Source organism: Bufo bufo, chromosome 3 (genome assembly GCF_905171765.1).
Source record: "Bufo bufo chromosome 3, aBufBuf1.1, whole genome shotgun sequence".
Lineage (NCBI taxonomy): Eukaryota > Metazoa > Chordata > Amphibia > Anura > Bufonidae > Bufo > Bufo bufo.
This window is the reverse complement of record NC_053391.1, coordinates 72,121,273-72,135,029: the sequence shown is the minus strand read 5'-3', so window position 1 is coordinate 72,135,029 and position 13,757 is coordinate 72,121,273. Positions and strand designations below refer to the sequence as shown.

At 41.3% G+C, this 13,757-nt stretch overlaps 1 protein-coding gene across 3 annotated transcripts in view; it reads left to right on the top strand.

Moving 5' to 3' along the window:
• Positions 1–13,757, top strand: part of GBE1 (1,4-alpha-glucan branching enzyme 1) — a 235,480-nt gene that overhangs the window by 65,416 nt on the left and 156,307 nt on the right. For all 3 annotated transcript variants that reach the window (XM_040423242.1, XM_040423241.1, XM_040423243.1), the window contains exon 4: positions 5,120–5,235. In XM_040423242.1, the coding sequence (XP_040279176.1) occupies positions 5,120–5,235 (116 nt within the window). The remainder of the gene's footprint in view (positions 1–5,119; positions 5,236–13,757) is intronic.

The window sequence follows — 13,757 nt, the reverse complement described above, 5'->3', positions numbered from 1 at the left end:
TTTTTTGCAGCCTAGGTGGGCAAAGGGGCCCACATTCCAAAGAGCACCTTTCGGATTTCACAGGTCATTTACCTACTTACCACACATTAGGGCCCCTAGAATGCCAGGGCAGTATAACTACCCCACAAGTCACCCCATTTTGGAAAGAAGACACCTCAAGGTATTCTGTGAGGGGCATGGCGAGTTCCTAGAATTTTATATTTTTTGTCACAAGTTAGCGGAATATGATGATTTTTTTTTAGATTTTTTTTTTCCTTACAAAGTCTCATATTCCACTAACTTGTGACAAAAAATAAAAACTTCCATGAACTCACTATGCCCATCACGAAATACCTTGGGGTGTCTTCTTTCCAAAATGGGGTCACTTGTGGGGTAGTTATACTGCCCTGGCATTTTAGGGGTCGAATGCGTGAGAAGTGGTTTGAAATCAAAATCTGTAAAAAATGGCCGGTGAAATCCGAAAGGTGCTCTTTGGAATGTGGGCCCCTTTGCCCACCTAGGCTGCAAAAAAGTGTCACACATCTGGTATCGCCGTACTCAGGAGAAGTTGGGCAATGTGTTTTGGGGTGTCTTTTTACATATACCCATGCTGGGTGAGAAAAATATCTTGGCAAAAGACAACTTTTCCCATTTTTTTTATACAAAGTTGCCATTTGACCGAGATATTTATCTCACCCAGCATGGGTATATGTAAAATGACACCCCAAAACACATTGCCCAACTTCTCCTGAGTACGGGGATACCAGATGTGTGACACTTTTTTGCAGCCTAGGTGGGCAAAGGGGTCCACATTCCAAAGAGCACCTTTCGGATTTCACCGGCCATTTTTTAGATTTTGATTTCAAACTACTTACCACACATTAGGGCCCCTAGAATCCCAGGGCAGTATAACTACCCCACAAGTGACCCCATTTTGGAAAGAAGACACCCCAAGGTTTTTGCTGATGGGCATAGTGAGTTCATGGAAGTTTTTATTTTTTGTCACAAGTTAGTGGAATATGAGAGTTTGTAAGAAAAAAAAAAATAAAAAAAAAATCATCATTTTCCGCTAACTTGTGACAAAAAATAAAAAGTTCTATGAACTCACTATGCCCATCAGCAAATACCTTATGGTGTCTACTTTCCGAAATGGGGTCATTTGTGGGGTGTTTGTACTGTCTGGCCATTGTAGAACCTCAGGAAACATGACAGGTGCTCAGAAAGTCAGAGCTGCTTCAAAAAGCGGAAATTCACATTTTTGTACCATAATTTGTAAACGCTATAACTTTTACCCAAACCATTTTTTTTTTTTTATCAAAGACATGTAGAACAATAAATTTAGAGAAAAATGTATATATGGATGTCGTTTTTTTTTGCAAAATTTTACAACTGAAAGTGAAAAATGTCATTTTTTTTGCAAAAAAATCGTTAAATTTCGATTAATAACAAAAAAAGTAAAAATGTCAGCAGCAATGAAATACCACCAAATGAAAGCTCTATTAGTGAGAAGAAAAGGAGGTAAAATTCATTTGGGTGGTAAGTTGCATGACCGAGCAATAAACGGTTAAAGTAGTGTAGGTCAGAAGTGTAAAAAGTGGCCTGGTCATTAAGGGTGTTTAAGCTAAGGGGGCTGAGGTGGTTAAGCCATATTAATATTTTATATACAAGAAAGTGGGTTTTCTAAATCATACCCGTTATTAAACTAAGACCCTCTGTTCACACTGCAGTTGAAGGATCTGTCAACACTAACGTCAGAATAAAGCTGACCATACACAATCGACATAGATCAGCTAAACCTGCTGATTTCATCTCGACCAGCTGATCATCTCATGTGTTTGTTGGGCCTCCTCCTAACAGCACATGTTGGGGGAGAGTAGGATTGGTGTTCTGCATGCCTGATTCTTCTGTTTTTGGGAAATGCGGTAGGAGCTTCCTCCTTTCTTTCCTGGCTGAAGTGGTATGAGGTGCAGTTTGTTACTTATACTGTAGTTGTTGACCGACAGCAGTCAAATTTTAATGGCCATTCTGAGTCGATGGTCTGAGTCGATCTTAGATTGAAAGGGTTTTTATTGCCTTGTATAAAGGTAAATTAAAAATTAAACTTTTCAATAGTCTCACTGCATGGATGATTCTTAATTTCCACGCTACTCCTTCTGACCTCATTGCCTAATTCCTTCAGTACATGATATTGTGTCGTCCATCCTGGTGACATGTCATCTAGACTACACCACCGTCGTCTTCCTTCTATAATATATACCGGTATAGTGTTATCCATAGTGACTTACCATATTTTTTGCCCCATAAGCCACACTTTTTTTCCCCCCAAAGTGGATTATGGAAGCACTCATTAGTACCGGAGGACCAGGAAGCGGTGAAGGCTTTGTACTCACTGCTTCCTGGTCCTTGGCTGTCGGCTGTGCAGGGCTGTGCACAGCGTGAGGGCACTTTGTGACCTCAAGCTTTGCGTGCCGGTTCACAGAGCACAGCCGACGGAGGAGTCAGACAGAGCGCAGGCAGTGAGGAACGGCCGCGTCCAGGAGCAGGAGAGGTAAGTGATTTATTTTTTTGTGATCTAAAGCTGGGGGCTGCTGAAACCTGCCTGGGGGCTGCTGAAACTTGGCTGGGGGATAATCAAACATAGCGAAGGGCAAATAAATATGGCTGGAGGTTATGAGATATAGCAGGGGGCTGATGTGAGGCATGGGGTCTCATCTGAAGTCTGAATGGGGGATCTTATTAACATTGGGCTCTGATCTGAGGTCTGATTGAGGGTCTTATTAACATTGGGGGTCTGATTGAGGCTGTGAGCTGAAGTCTGATTAATATTGGGGGTCTGTTTGGTGGTCTGACCTGAGGTGTAATGAAAAATATTTTTTTCTTATTTTCCTCCTCTAAAACCTAGGTGCATCTTGTGGGCGAAAAATACGTTAACAGTGGGGATTTCTTGTAAAATTCTTTTTATTAAAGTTTTTTAAAACAAATAAAACAAAAAATACTTTTCCATGATACAGAGAAAATATCAAATATAGGAGTTCAGACTTGATTACAGTCGCATAATAAACTTATATCACCGAAGTAACAGTGGGGATTTCATTGTATGAAGACTTATTAATCAGACTTTAGTGATCTGTCATCAGAAAACACATTTTACATTTTTCTTTAGTTTATTGGTAAAATGCCCAAACCCAAGTGTATGTCACTCCTTTCAATTCTATTTGGAGAATATTTACTGATACAAACAATATACCTCTTGCTTTGGAGAAGTTGTTGTATGCAGATATTGAACTTCTGTTTTTTTATTTTGCTTATTTATTTCATAGAGTTTTACAACACTTTTAATGTGGTTATATTTTATGTGCAAAGTACATTCTTATGAAGAATACTTTTTTTTAAGTTAGTTTCCTCATTTCAATGAAAAAAAAAAAAAAATTGATCTGTCAGCCCTTTATCTCTGCGTTCTAGGCCAGCAGAGATGTTTCCTGCAGGGAACCTATCACATTTACTCTGAAACCTGCTGGTGCAGCAGTAAAATTGATGCTGCTTGTACATTTTCTACCTATTGCATATAGATTATTGTTCCCTGTACCATTCCCCTATTCACTGTGGGTAGCTTTCTATTTGTCTGGAACAGAGGAATTTAAATCTCAGAGTGAACTTTAGTGCCCGTACGTTTGTCTCTTGCCTCGAGCAAAAATATTGATAGAAATCTTTCATCGTAAATATGGTAGTAATGTTATTTTTGCTGCAAAATAACATGCAATACACAGAGCATGAATATTCTTAAGCTAACAAAAGTCATATCATTTTATTATACTATACCAATTTATACCGATGTGTATACAAATGCCCAAAGTGAGACGGTAGACAAGGTGAGTTTTTTTTTTTTTTCTTCTTCCTGGCTGTGACGTACGGCGCTGCGATTTGAACAACGCTACAGCCAGGGAGAAGGAATGCTCGGGGAGAAAAGCTGATGTCTCCTCCCTGGTGTTCCGATAGTAGTAATTAGCATACATCGCGGGAGAATATACCGGGGGCCACAGCGGGCGAACGGAGCGGCGCCTGGGTATAATAGTAAGTGCAGGGAGATCCCTGGGCGCCGCTCTACATGTCCTGCTACTTAGTTAACAAAGTCAGGACCCATGATAGCTCCTCTTTAAGTGCACCAAGGACAGGTCGAGCCACTGTGTGCACTATGACTCCTTCTGCTTCTTTTGTCATTCTCCTTCTGGATTGACAGGGTCAGGCCAGATAACTATCCTGGAACCTGGTCCTCTTGATCAAGGAGATGGATGGACTGTCAGAAGAAGCAGGAGGGTGCACAGTGTCTTCAGCCCACCCATGGTGCACGTAGCTGCTCATTTGGATATGGATTTAAAAAAAGTACATTTTCTCTAGACTGAAGCAATGGATCAGTGAAAGTTATCATTACATTGAGCTGAGCTAACCCTACAAGGCATTGTGCCTGGTTTAACTGTGAATTTCATGGCCACAGACTGCCTTTAATGTCTCATTACTGTAGAACGAAGTTTGGTTTCAGGCAATCACTATGATTACTTAATTTTAGTCTCCACATTTAAGGCTGTGTGCCCTGTGGCTCTACTAAACAAACCTTACGTCTCCAAAACACCTTGGCCCAGATTTACTAATCCTAAAGACGGCCTGTTTAGACTTTTACCAGATTTACCACAGGGGCTCAGTCTGGATGATAGATGTGGTGCAGGGATAGACATTTTTTCTGACTCTAAACTAACTATTGGTTGGCTTACTTTGAGTCACTTTTTTATGCCTGAGTTGTAGAGCAAGTTTGGAACAAAATGGCACATCCTAAGCCCCAGCTTTCCCATAAAGCTACACCCACATTCTGCTAAGCTGCGACCCCTGCTGAACCTGTCAGGAAAAAGTGTAGAAACCCTAGATGTGCCAAATTGCAGCAAAGACACATTAGTAAATCTGTTCCCTTATGTCCAGTTCGTGAAACTGGTGCTTCTGTTCCATCCACAGATGTTTGCCACTTCAGAAATCACAACTTTGGGAAACGTTCTCTTATTTTCCAGTGCTAAGATCTAACAAAGGTACAAGTATCTTAATTTTGTGTACCTCCAAAATCATTATGTAACTTTTGATTTCTCATGCATTTTAGATAATTGGAATCCCTTTTCTCATCCATATAAGAAGTTGGATTTTGGCAAATGGGAATTATACATTCCACCAAGAGAAGATAAATTGCCCGTCCTACTTCATGGTTCCAAGATAAAGGTACATGAATTTTATGTAGGGGGCCTATCTTTTAGGCCATGCCCAGAACATGGCCACTATCTTGAAAGCCGTCAAATTGGATCTAGGACTAATTTTTTCCAATGGGAATAGGATCATGTGGCATATGAAAGAAGACCAGAATTTTCGCAGAAACCGATTGATCTATTTTCGCTGTCAGATTTGCAATATCTGTTGTGGTTCAAAAGGTTATCAACGCAGAAAGTTCAAAACCTTTGTTGTAACTTTTGAGGTAACTTTGTTGCAACTTTCTGCGGTGATATTGCAAATCTGATTGTGACAACTGGTTTCTGAGAAAATTCTTTGATATGCTACATGACCCCCTTTCAATTGGAAAAATTTGCCCTTAATCCAATATGGCGGCCATGTCCGGACATATCCTAAAAGATGGGCCCTCTCTCCCCATTACTTGCTGGGGTATTCAGATATTTAATTTTCCCTTTCATTTCTGAAATAAAAGGGTGTCCTGAGACATTTGGCTCACCATGTGTATATATGTGTGTGTATCCGTGTGTGTGTGTGTGTGTGTGTGTGGATCTTAACAAGGTTCCAAGTAGAGCTTCAACATGCAACAAGAAGAAATGGGAGTGAGACAAAACATTTTTTGAGCATTCGATTTAATGAAAACAACGAATAAACTGAAACAGGCTGTTTTTCAGCTGATCAAAAGTTTAGGACCACACCTCCAAAAAAAATCGAAACCCCCCCCCAAAACAGAAATCCAACTTCCAAACATGAACTCAGTAATGAGTAGCTCCGCCGTTATTGTTTATCACTTCAAAAATTTATTTTGGCATGCTTGATGCAAGCGTTTCCATGAGGTGAGTGGGAACATTTCTCCAAGTGGTGAAGACGGCCGCACGAAGGCCATCTACTGTCTGTAACTGTTGTCCATTTTTGTAAACTTCCCTTGCCATCCATCCCCAAAGGTTCTCAATTAGATTTAGATCAGGGGAACACGCAGGATGGGCCAAAAGAGTAATGTTATTCTCCTGAAAGAAGTCCCTTGTCCTGCGAGCATTGTGTACTGTAGCGTTGTCCTGTTGAAAAACCCAGTCGTTACCACACAGACGAGGGCCCTCAGTCATGAGGAATGCTCTCTGCAACATCTGGACATAGCCAGCGGCCGTTTGACGCCCCTAAACTTCCTGAAGTTCCATTGTTCCACTGAAGAAAAAAACACCCCAGACCATTATGGTGCCCCCTCCACTGTGGCGCGTAGAAAACATCTCAGATGGGATCTGCTTGTCCTGCCAGTAACGTTGGAAACCATCAGGACCATCAAGGTTTAAATTTTTTTTCATCAGAGAATAAAACTTTCTTCCACCTTTTGAATGACCCATGTTTGATGCTCTCTTGCAAAGTCCAAACGAGCAGTTCTGTGGCGTTCAAGGAGACGAGGTCTTTGAAGACGTTTTTTGTTTTTGAAGCCCTTCAGTCTCAAATCCCGTCTGATGGTTATGGGGCTGCAGTCAGCACCAGTAAGGGCCTTAATTTGGGTCGAGGATCGTCCAGTGTCTTGACGGACAGCCAATTGGATCCTCCCGCTCAGTGCTGATGAAATTTTTTGGGGTCTTCCACTTGACTTTTTTGTTTCATAACCCTCAGGATCATTTAAGAAATTCCAAATGACTGTCTTACTGTGTCCCACCTCAGCAGTGATGGTGTGCTGTGAGAGACCCTGCTTATGCAGTTCAACAACCCGACGTTCAAAAAGGGAGAGTTTTTTTGCCTTCGCCATCACAACGTGGCGCATGCGCTCTGTGATGACCATTGTGGGCAGCAGCATCATTCCATGCAGTGCGCATGCGCGGGCGGGATATTGGCCAGTACACTGGATGACGTAAGAGGCATACAGGGCGGGCCAAGCAACAGGCTGGGGAGGGGTTATGTGAGAAGAAGGAAGAGTGGCCTGGGCACTTACAGCCCGAACGCCGCCCTTGGGCACTTGCGAGCCGTCATTTACATATGAATAAAACTCTGTTTTTGCCTCTGGTGAACATCCAAACAAAAAGACAAAGGCACCATTTGACTGATCTATAGTTATGCTATAGTGCTATGTAAGTGGTCTATAAGGGCAAATTGTGGTGACAGACTCCCTTTAAGGTGGTGGGCTGCTGTGGAGGTCCCATTTTAAGGTTAAGGGGCTCTGTTGGGATCAGTGTTAATGTGTTTTGGGGCTGTGGAGGTCACTGTTAAGGGGACGGGGTGCTGTAGATGTCACTGTTATAGTGGATACTGTTGATATCTTTTAACAACACACACAAACATTAAATGAAATTGATGACATATTTAATTTATTCTTTATGCATGTTATTAAAAGATATCCACAGTGTCCCCCATAACCGTGACCTCCATAGCGTCCAGCCCTTTCCTCTTAACAGTGACTTCTACAATACCCCACCTCTTTAGCAGTGCCCTCCACAACACCCCTCCCCCTTTACATTGACTTCTACATTATCCCAACCCTTAACAGTGACTCCCCCAGCACACTGCCCCCTTAACAGTGACCTCCGCAGTGCCACGTCACTTTTAAAGTTGACCTATAGCAGTGAAGAAAAATGGCTGGGTTGTTATGGAAACCTGGTGTAAAACTGTGTGTATGTGACAGAGTGAAGGACCTATAAGCTTCTATTGGCCAATAAGGGTCATATGACCATGTGTATGGCAGTTAAGATATGAGTGAAAGACCTCCAAGCTTCTATTGGCTAATACGAGTCATAGTACCATATTTTTTTTTTTATATATCTCAAGAACCGTGTGTCCTAGAGAGTTGAGACCCGGTCTGAAACCTTCCCAAACACTTGATGTACCTATGTTCCAAGGTGCAGATCGGTCCAGTCATTTAGCTGTGCATAAGCCCTCATGCACACGGCCGTTGTTTTGGTCCGCATCCGAGATGCAGTTTTAACGGCTCGGATGCGGACCCATTCACTTCAATGGGGCCGCAAAAGATGCGGACAGCACTCCGTTGCTCTGTTCCGTGGTCCGCAAAAAGCCTGTCTTTGCGGACAAGAATAGGCAGTTATATTAAAGGCTCTCCGTGCCGTTCCGCAAATTGCGGAATGCACACGGACACCATCCGTGTTTTGCGGACTGCACAACGGTCGTGTGCATGTAGCCTAAAGCACATACAAATTCATATAGACAGAGCAATTCATTTTTGTGATATTACTTTAGCAGATTATGCAGCCAGGTAAACAATTTGTTCTTTTCACTATTTATTTTGCGCGTTTGCAGTTTATTTGCTGGTAACTGTTTGACTCTGGAGAAAACAGTCTAGTATTATTATTTGGATTTTTATTCTGTTCTTATTCTTACAATTGCAGAGCTTTTTATAATCCTTTGGATTTCTTGTGAAGATTTTATGTTGGGTCTTAACCTGCATCCTTTTAAGCGCTAACAAATTACACCTGTTACACAGTACGCTACCTTGATTAGTTGAACTCTTCCAAAAAGTATCTACATAGCTTATGTCTGTATGGCAAAATTGCATTTTAGTATAATGACTTGCTTACCCTGCAGGGGAAAAAAAATAGTTATCTCTACTATTTTACATTTTCTTTAGAAATCAAAGTGCATATACAATCCTGGCAAATTGTTGCATTATAACCTGGAGATGTATTCCTCATCGGCGCTCTCCTAATTATGTACACTGTTTTCATGGGGGAAAAGTCATTCCAAATATTAACGATGACACAACATAACAACATGTCTTCTGCTTTATAGTTTTGCAATTTCGAAATGGAAGTAATTTAAAAAAAAGTTTGTAAAGACTTATTTGTATCTAACAGACTCTAGAAATCACCTTCCTGGAGCAGGGTGCCACCACATTGTGTTTTGTTCTCTGCATTGGAAAAAAAAAAAAAAAAGCAATGACATTTTTTATTTTTGTTTTTTACACAATTTTTTGGAATGTCATTTTTTTTTGTCACACATTTTACTTGTGTTCTTTTTCATACATTTTTCCCTATAAATAAGTTTATAGGAAAATGCATGAAAAAATGCTACGTGAGGAGTATGTTGTGATTTAAAGAAAAATTCCAAGAGATGGAAAAAAAAAATGTCAGGAAACAGTCTTAAAATGGCTCTCCAAAAAAGCAACCTTTTTGTAACTTTGCTGAACCTTTCCACAGAGATGCTCTTGGTAATGCACAGATGTTTCCTTCTTCAACCTCTTTGCAATCTGCACCGTACATGTACAGTGGGTTTTAAAGATGGCATGTTAAAAAGCGATCCTGGCATCTGATCGATTAGTCAGAAGAAGGGGGAGGGTCCCTCTTGCCCTCAGTTGACTCCCTTGATAAAATTGCAGGGTACCATTTGATTTTCATGCCAGACTGGGGCCTTGTCAAGGCTCCCAGATGTGCCATGGTAATCTTCTGCGGCAGGAAAACATAGAATTCCCATAGATTGCAGTAGCATAGTATCGCAGTCTTTGGTATAAAAAATATGACTAAAAAGTGATCAAAAAGTTGTATGTATCCCATAATGGTAACAATAAAAACTGGAGCTTGTTCCTAAAAATTAAATAATAAAAAAAAATAACCCCTAACATATCTCTGCTGACATAAAAATTATGGGTGTGAGAATAAGGTTTTTATTTTTTTCAAAAGTAATAAAACTATAAATTTGGTATTGCTGTAATCGTAATAGTCTACAGAGTAGGGTTTCCATGTCCTCTTTACATATTAACATCGTTTATAATGCTGAAAAAAGACATCTGTCCATCCAGTTCAGCCTGTTATCCTGCACGTTGATCCAGAGGAAGGCAAAAAACTCTGCGAGATAGAAGCTAATTTTCTAATCAGAATAGCTCCCTAAATCAACGACCCCTCTAGTAACTATAGCCTTTAATATTACACTCCAGAAATACGTCCAGGCCCCTCTTGAATTCCTTTATTGTACTCAACATCACCACCTCCTCAGGCAGAGAGTTCCATAGTCCCACTGCTCTTACCGTAAAGAATCCTCTTCTATGTTTGTGTACAAACCTTCTTTCCTCCAGACGCAGAGGATGTCCCCTCGTCACAGTCACAGTCCTGGGGATAAATAGATGATGGGAGAGATCTCTGTACTGACCCCTGATATATTTATACAGCGTAATTGGATCTCCCCTCAGTGGTCTTTTTTCTAAAGTGAATAACCCTAATTTTGATCTTTCTGGGTCCTGTAGTCCACCTATTCCAGTTATTATTTTAGTTGTCCTCTCCAGCTCTGCTATGTCTGCCTTGTTCACAGGAGCCCAGAACTGTACACAGTACTCCATGTGTGGTCTGACCAGTGATTTGTAAAGTGGTAGGACTATGTTCTCATCACGGGCATCTATGCCCCTTTTGATGCAACCCATTATCTTATTGGCCTTGGCAGCAGCTGCCTGACACTGGTTTCTGCAGCTTAGTTTGCTGTCCATTAAAACTCCTAAGGGTACTTTCACACTAGTGTTAGAAGAATCCGCCAGGCAGTTCCGTTCCCGGACTGCCTGCCGGATCAGAAAATCTGCATGCAAACAGAGATCATTTGTTTCCGGATCCGTCTGACAAATGCATTGAAATACCGGACTCGTCTCTCCGTGTCATCCGGAAAAATGGATCCGGTATTTCTTTCTTTCACATTTTTAAAGGTCTGCGCATGCGCAGACTGTGAAGCCGGATCCGTCAATGCGGCAATTTCCTGAACACTTTGTACTGGATGCGGCATTAATACATTTCAATGGAAACTAGTGTTGGATCCGGCAGTCAGGCAAGTGTTCTGGAATTTTGGCCAGAGAAAATACTGCAGCGTGCTGCGGTATTTTCTCCAGCCAAATACCGTAAAAGGGACGGAACAGTAGACATCCTGATGCATACTGAACGGATTGCTTTCCATTCAGAATGCATTAGGATAAAACTGAAATGTTTTTTTTCCGGTATTGAGCCCCTGTGACGGAACTCAATACCGGCAAACTTTAACACTAGTGTAAAAGTACCCTAAGTCCTTTTCCATGTCAGTGTTACCCAGTGTTTTACCATTTAGTATGTACGGGTGACTTACATTATTCCTTCCCATGTGCATAACCTCACATTTGTCAGTGTTATATCTCATCTTCAACTTATCTGCCCAAGCCTCCAATCTATCCAGATCCCTCTGTAGTAATATACTGTCCTCTTCAGTGTTAATTACTTTACACAGTTTAGTGTCATCTGCGAATCCTTTTATTTTACTATGCAAGTCTTCTACAAGATCATTAATAAATATATTGAAGAGAATAGAGCCCAATACTGACCCCTGAGGTACCCCACTAGTGACCGTGACCCAATCTGAGTGTGTACCATTAATAACCACCCTCTGTTTTCTATCCCTCAGCCAGTTACTTACCCACATACAGACATTTTCTCCCAGTCCGAGCATTCTCATTTTATATACTAACCTTTTATGCAGTACAGTGTCAAATGCTTTGGAGAAGTCCAGATATACGACATCCATTGATTTGCCGTGGTCATGTCTAGAACTTACCTCCTCATACCTCCTCCCTTTTTAGTGTGCAGTGGACACTGTAAAAATAACTCGAAAAAAATCCTACTTGCATTATTTTCACCCTGAAAGATTGTTTCCCCATGTTCAATACAAGATGTAGTAAATTAAATGGTGCCATTATAAAAACATGTCCTTCAAAAAAACAAGCGCTCCTGTGGCTGTGTGAGTGGAAAAGTTAAAAATGTTATGGCTCTTGGAAGGTGGGGAGAAAAAAAACGAAAACAAGAAGAAGAAAGTCGGTCTGTTCATGAAGGGGTTTATACATGTGGTGCATTTTAAAGGTAACCTGTCCCATTGAACATAGTATCTTAGCTGAAGTCAGCATGGTATTGAGCAGGAGGAGTCAAGCCGATTGATCTATAGTGTCATTGGAAAATATTCAGTTTAAATCATAATTTAGTCATTCATATTCCTGCTCATCTGAGCTTTGAAGTCCAGGGGGCGGTCCTATCAGTGATTGACAGCCTTCCCTCTATAACTATGTAAATAGAGCTAGCTGTCAATCACTTATAGGGACCGCCTGCTTAACTTCAAAGCCCAGGATGGGCACGGATATAAATTAATAAAATATACGTTGTACTGGATATTTTTCCATTATAACTATATACCAATCTGCTCAGCTCCTTCTGCTCTACAACATATCACTGCCAGATTATTTTGCATTTTCACGATGACCGGTTCCCTTTAAGAATCTTTCTAACCACAATCCGTTTTCTCGATACTTCTCAAAAAACGGAGCCAGCATTCTGGTGCATTTTGCTTAGTAACTTCCCATTTTTTTTCTGTACCGGTAATTTTCCTCAAATCCAAGTGTTTTGTTGTATAATTATTTGCGTACAACACTTATGTGTTTCATTCACAGCAGACCCGCTGTGAACGGCACTTTACTAGTGCAGTGGGTAGTACATACAAGGCTGCATGGGGCAATTATCTGCCTGTCTTACCTATCTCCCCAAGTTTTGATTTGTTAGGCGAAAAAGGGTCTTAAAGGGGTTGTCTGGGGTGCCGGGTGTCAGCTGTATGCCGTCTCTCTTCTTGTCAGCTGTATGTTTGTGGAACAGCAGCAGCGGACAGGAAGAGAGAAGGGAGACAGCACGTACACACTGTGCGCGCCATCGCCCCCATACAGCTGATTGGCAGGGGTGCTGGGTTTCGGAGCCCTGCCGATCTGATATTGATGACAAAGCCTGGGCAACGCCTTTTAATGTGTGCATGTCATATTGTGGTGTAAACTTTGGTAGGAAGATTGCTGTATGAGCGGGACACCTCTGGAATTAGATATGCAGGCTTTACGGAGAAACGGTCAATTTTCTGATATGATCTACCATGAAATTGATTACATCCAATAACTACCAGTCAACTGTGCCTTTAAAGAGGTAATCCGGGATTTTTCTATTGATGGCCTATCCTCAGTCTGACACCCCGCACCCCACCGATCAGCTATTCGGATGTAGCTCCGGCCCTGGAAATACACAGCACTGCTCCCATTCACTTCAGTGGCAGCAGCATTGCAGTAAGTAGCTCCGTTCACTACACTGTGCCAGGGCTACTTGGGAACAGCTGATCGGCGGGGGGGGGGGGTGGAGTGCTGGTTCCCTGTTGATCAGATTTTGACGGCCTATCCTATTGAAATACTGGAATATCTCTTTAAGGTTTTAATGACAGAATTGCCATAATGTAATTCGCCTTACCTTGCTTTGTGAAAAAACATAATAAAACTTTTCTTCAGAATGTCATTATTTTTCTCTTGTATCAGATTCTTTTCAGATTCAAGGATTTAGCTTGAATCGCGTCCTTTTTTTTTTGCATTCCAAAATGCTGTATTATTCCTTGAAATTGTTTTTGAGGCTAAGGGCTAAGAGCTATAAATCTCTACTGACCAGTGCATTTATCTTCAGTTCTAAAGTGATAGACTGATAAAAGTGGCTGCTCGAGGCAGCAGATAGACTGGCACACTTTAAATCTAAAGCAACTTTTTTACATACTGT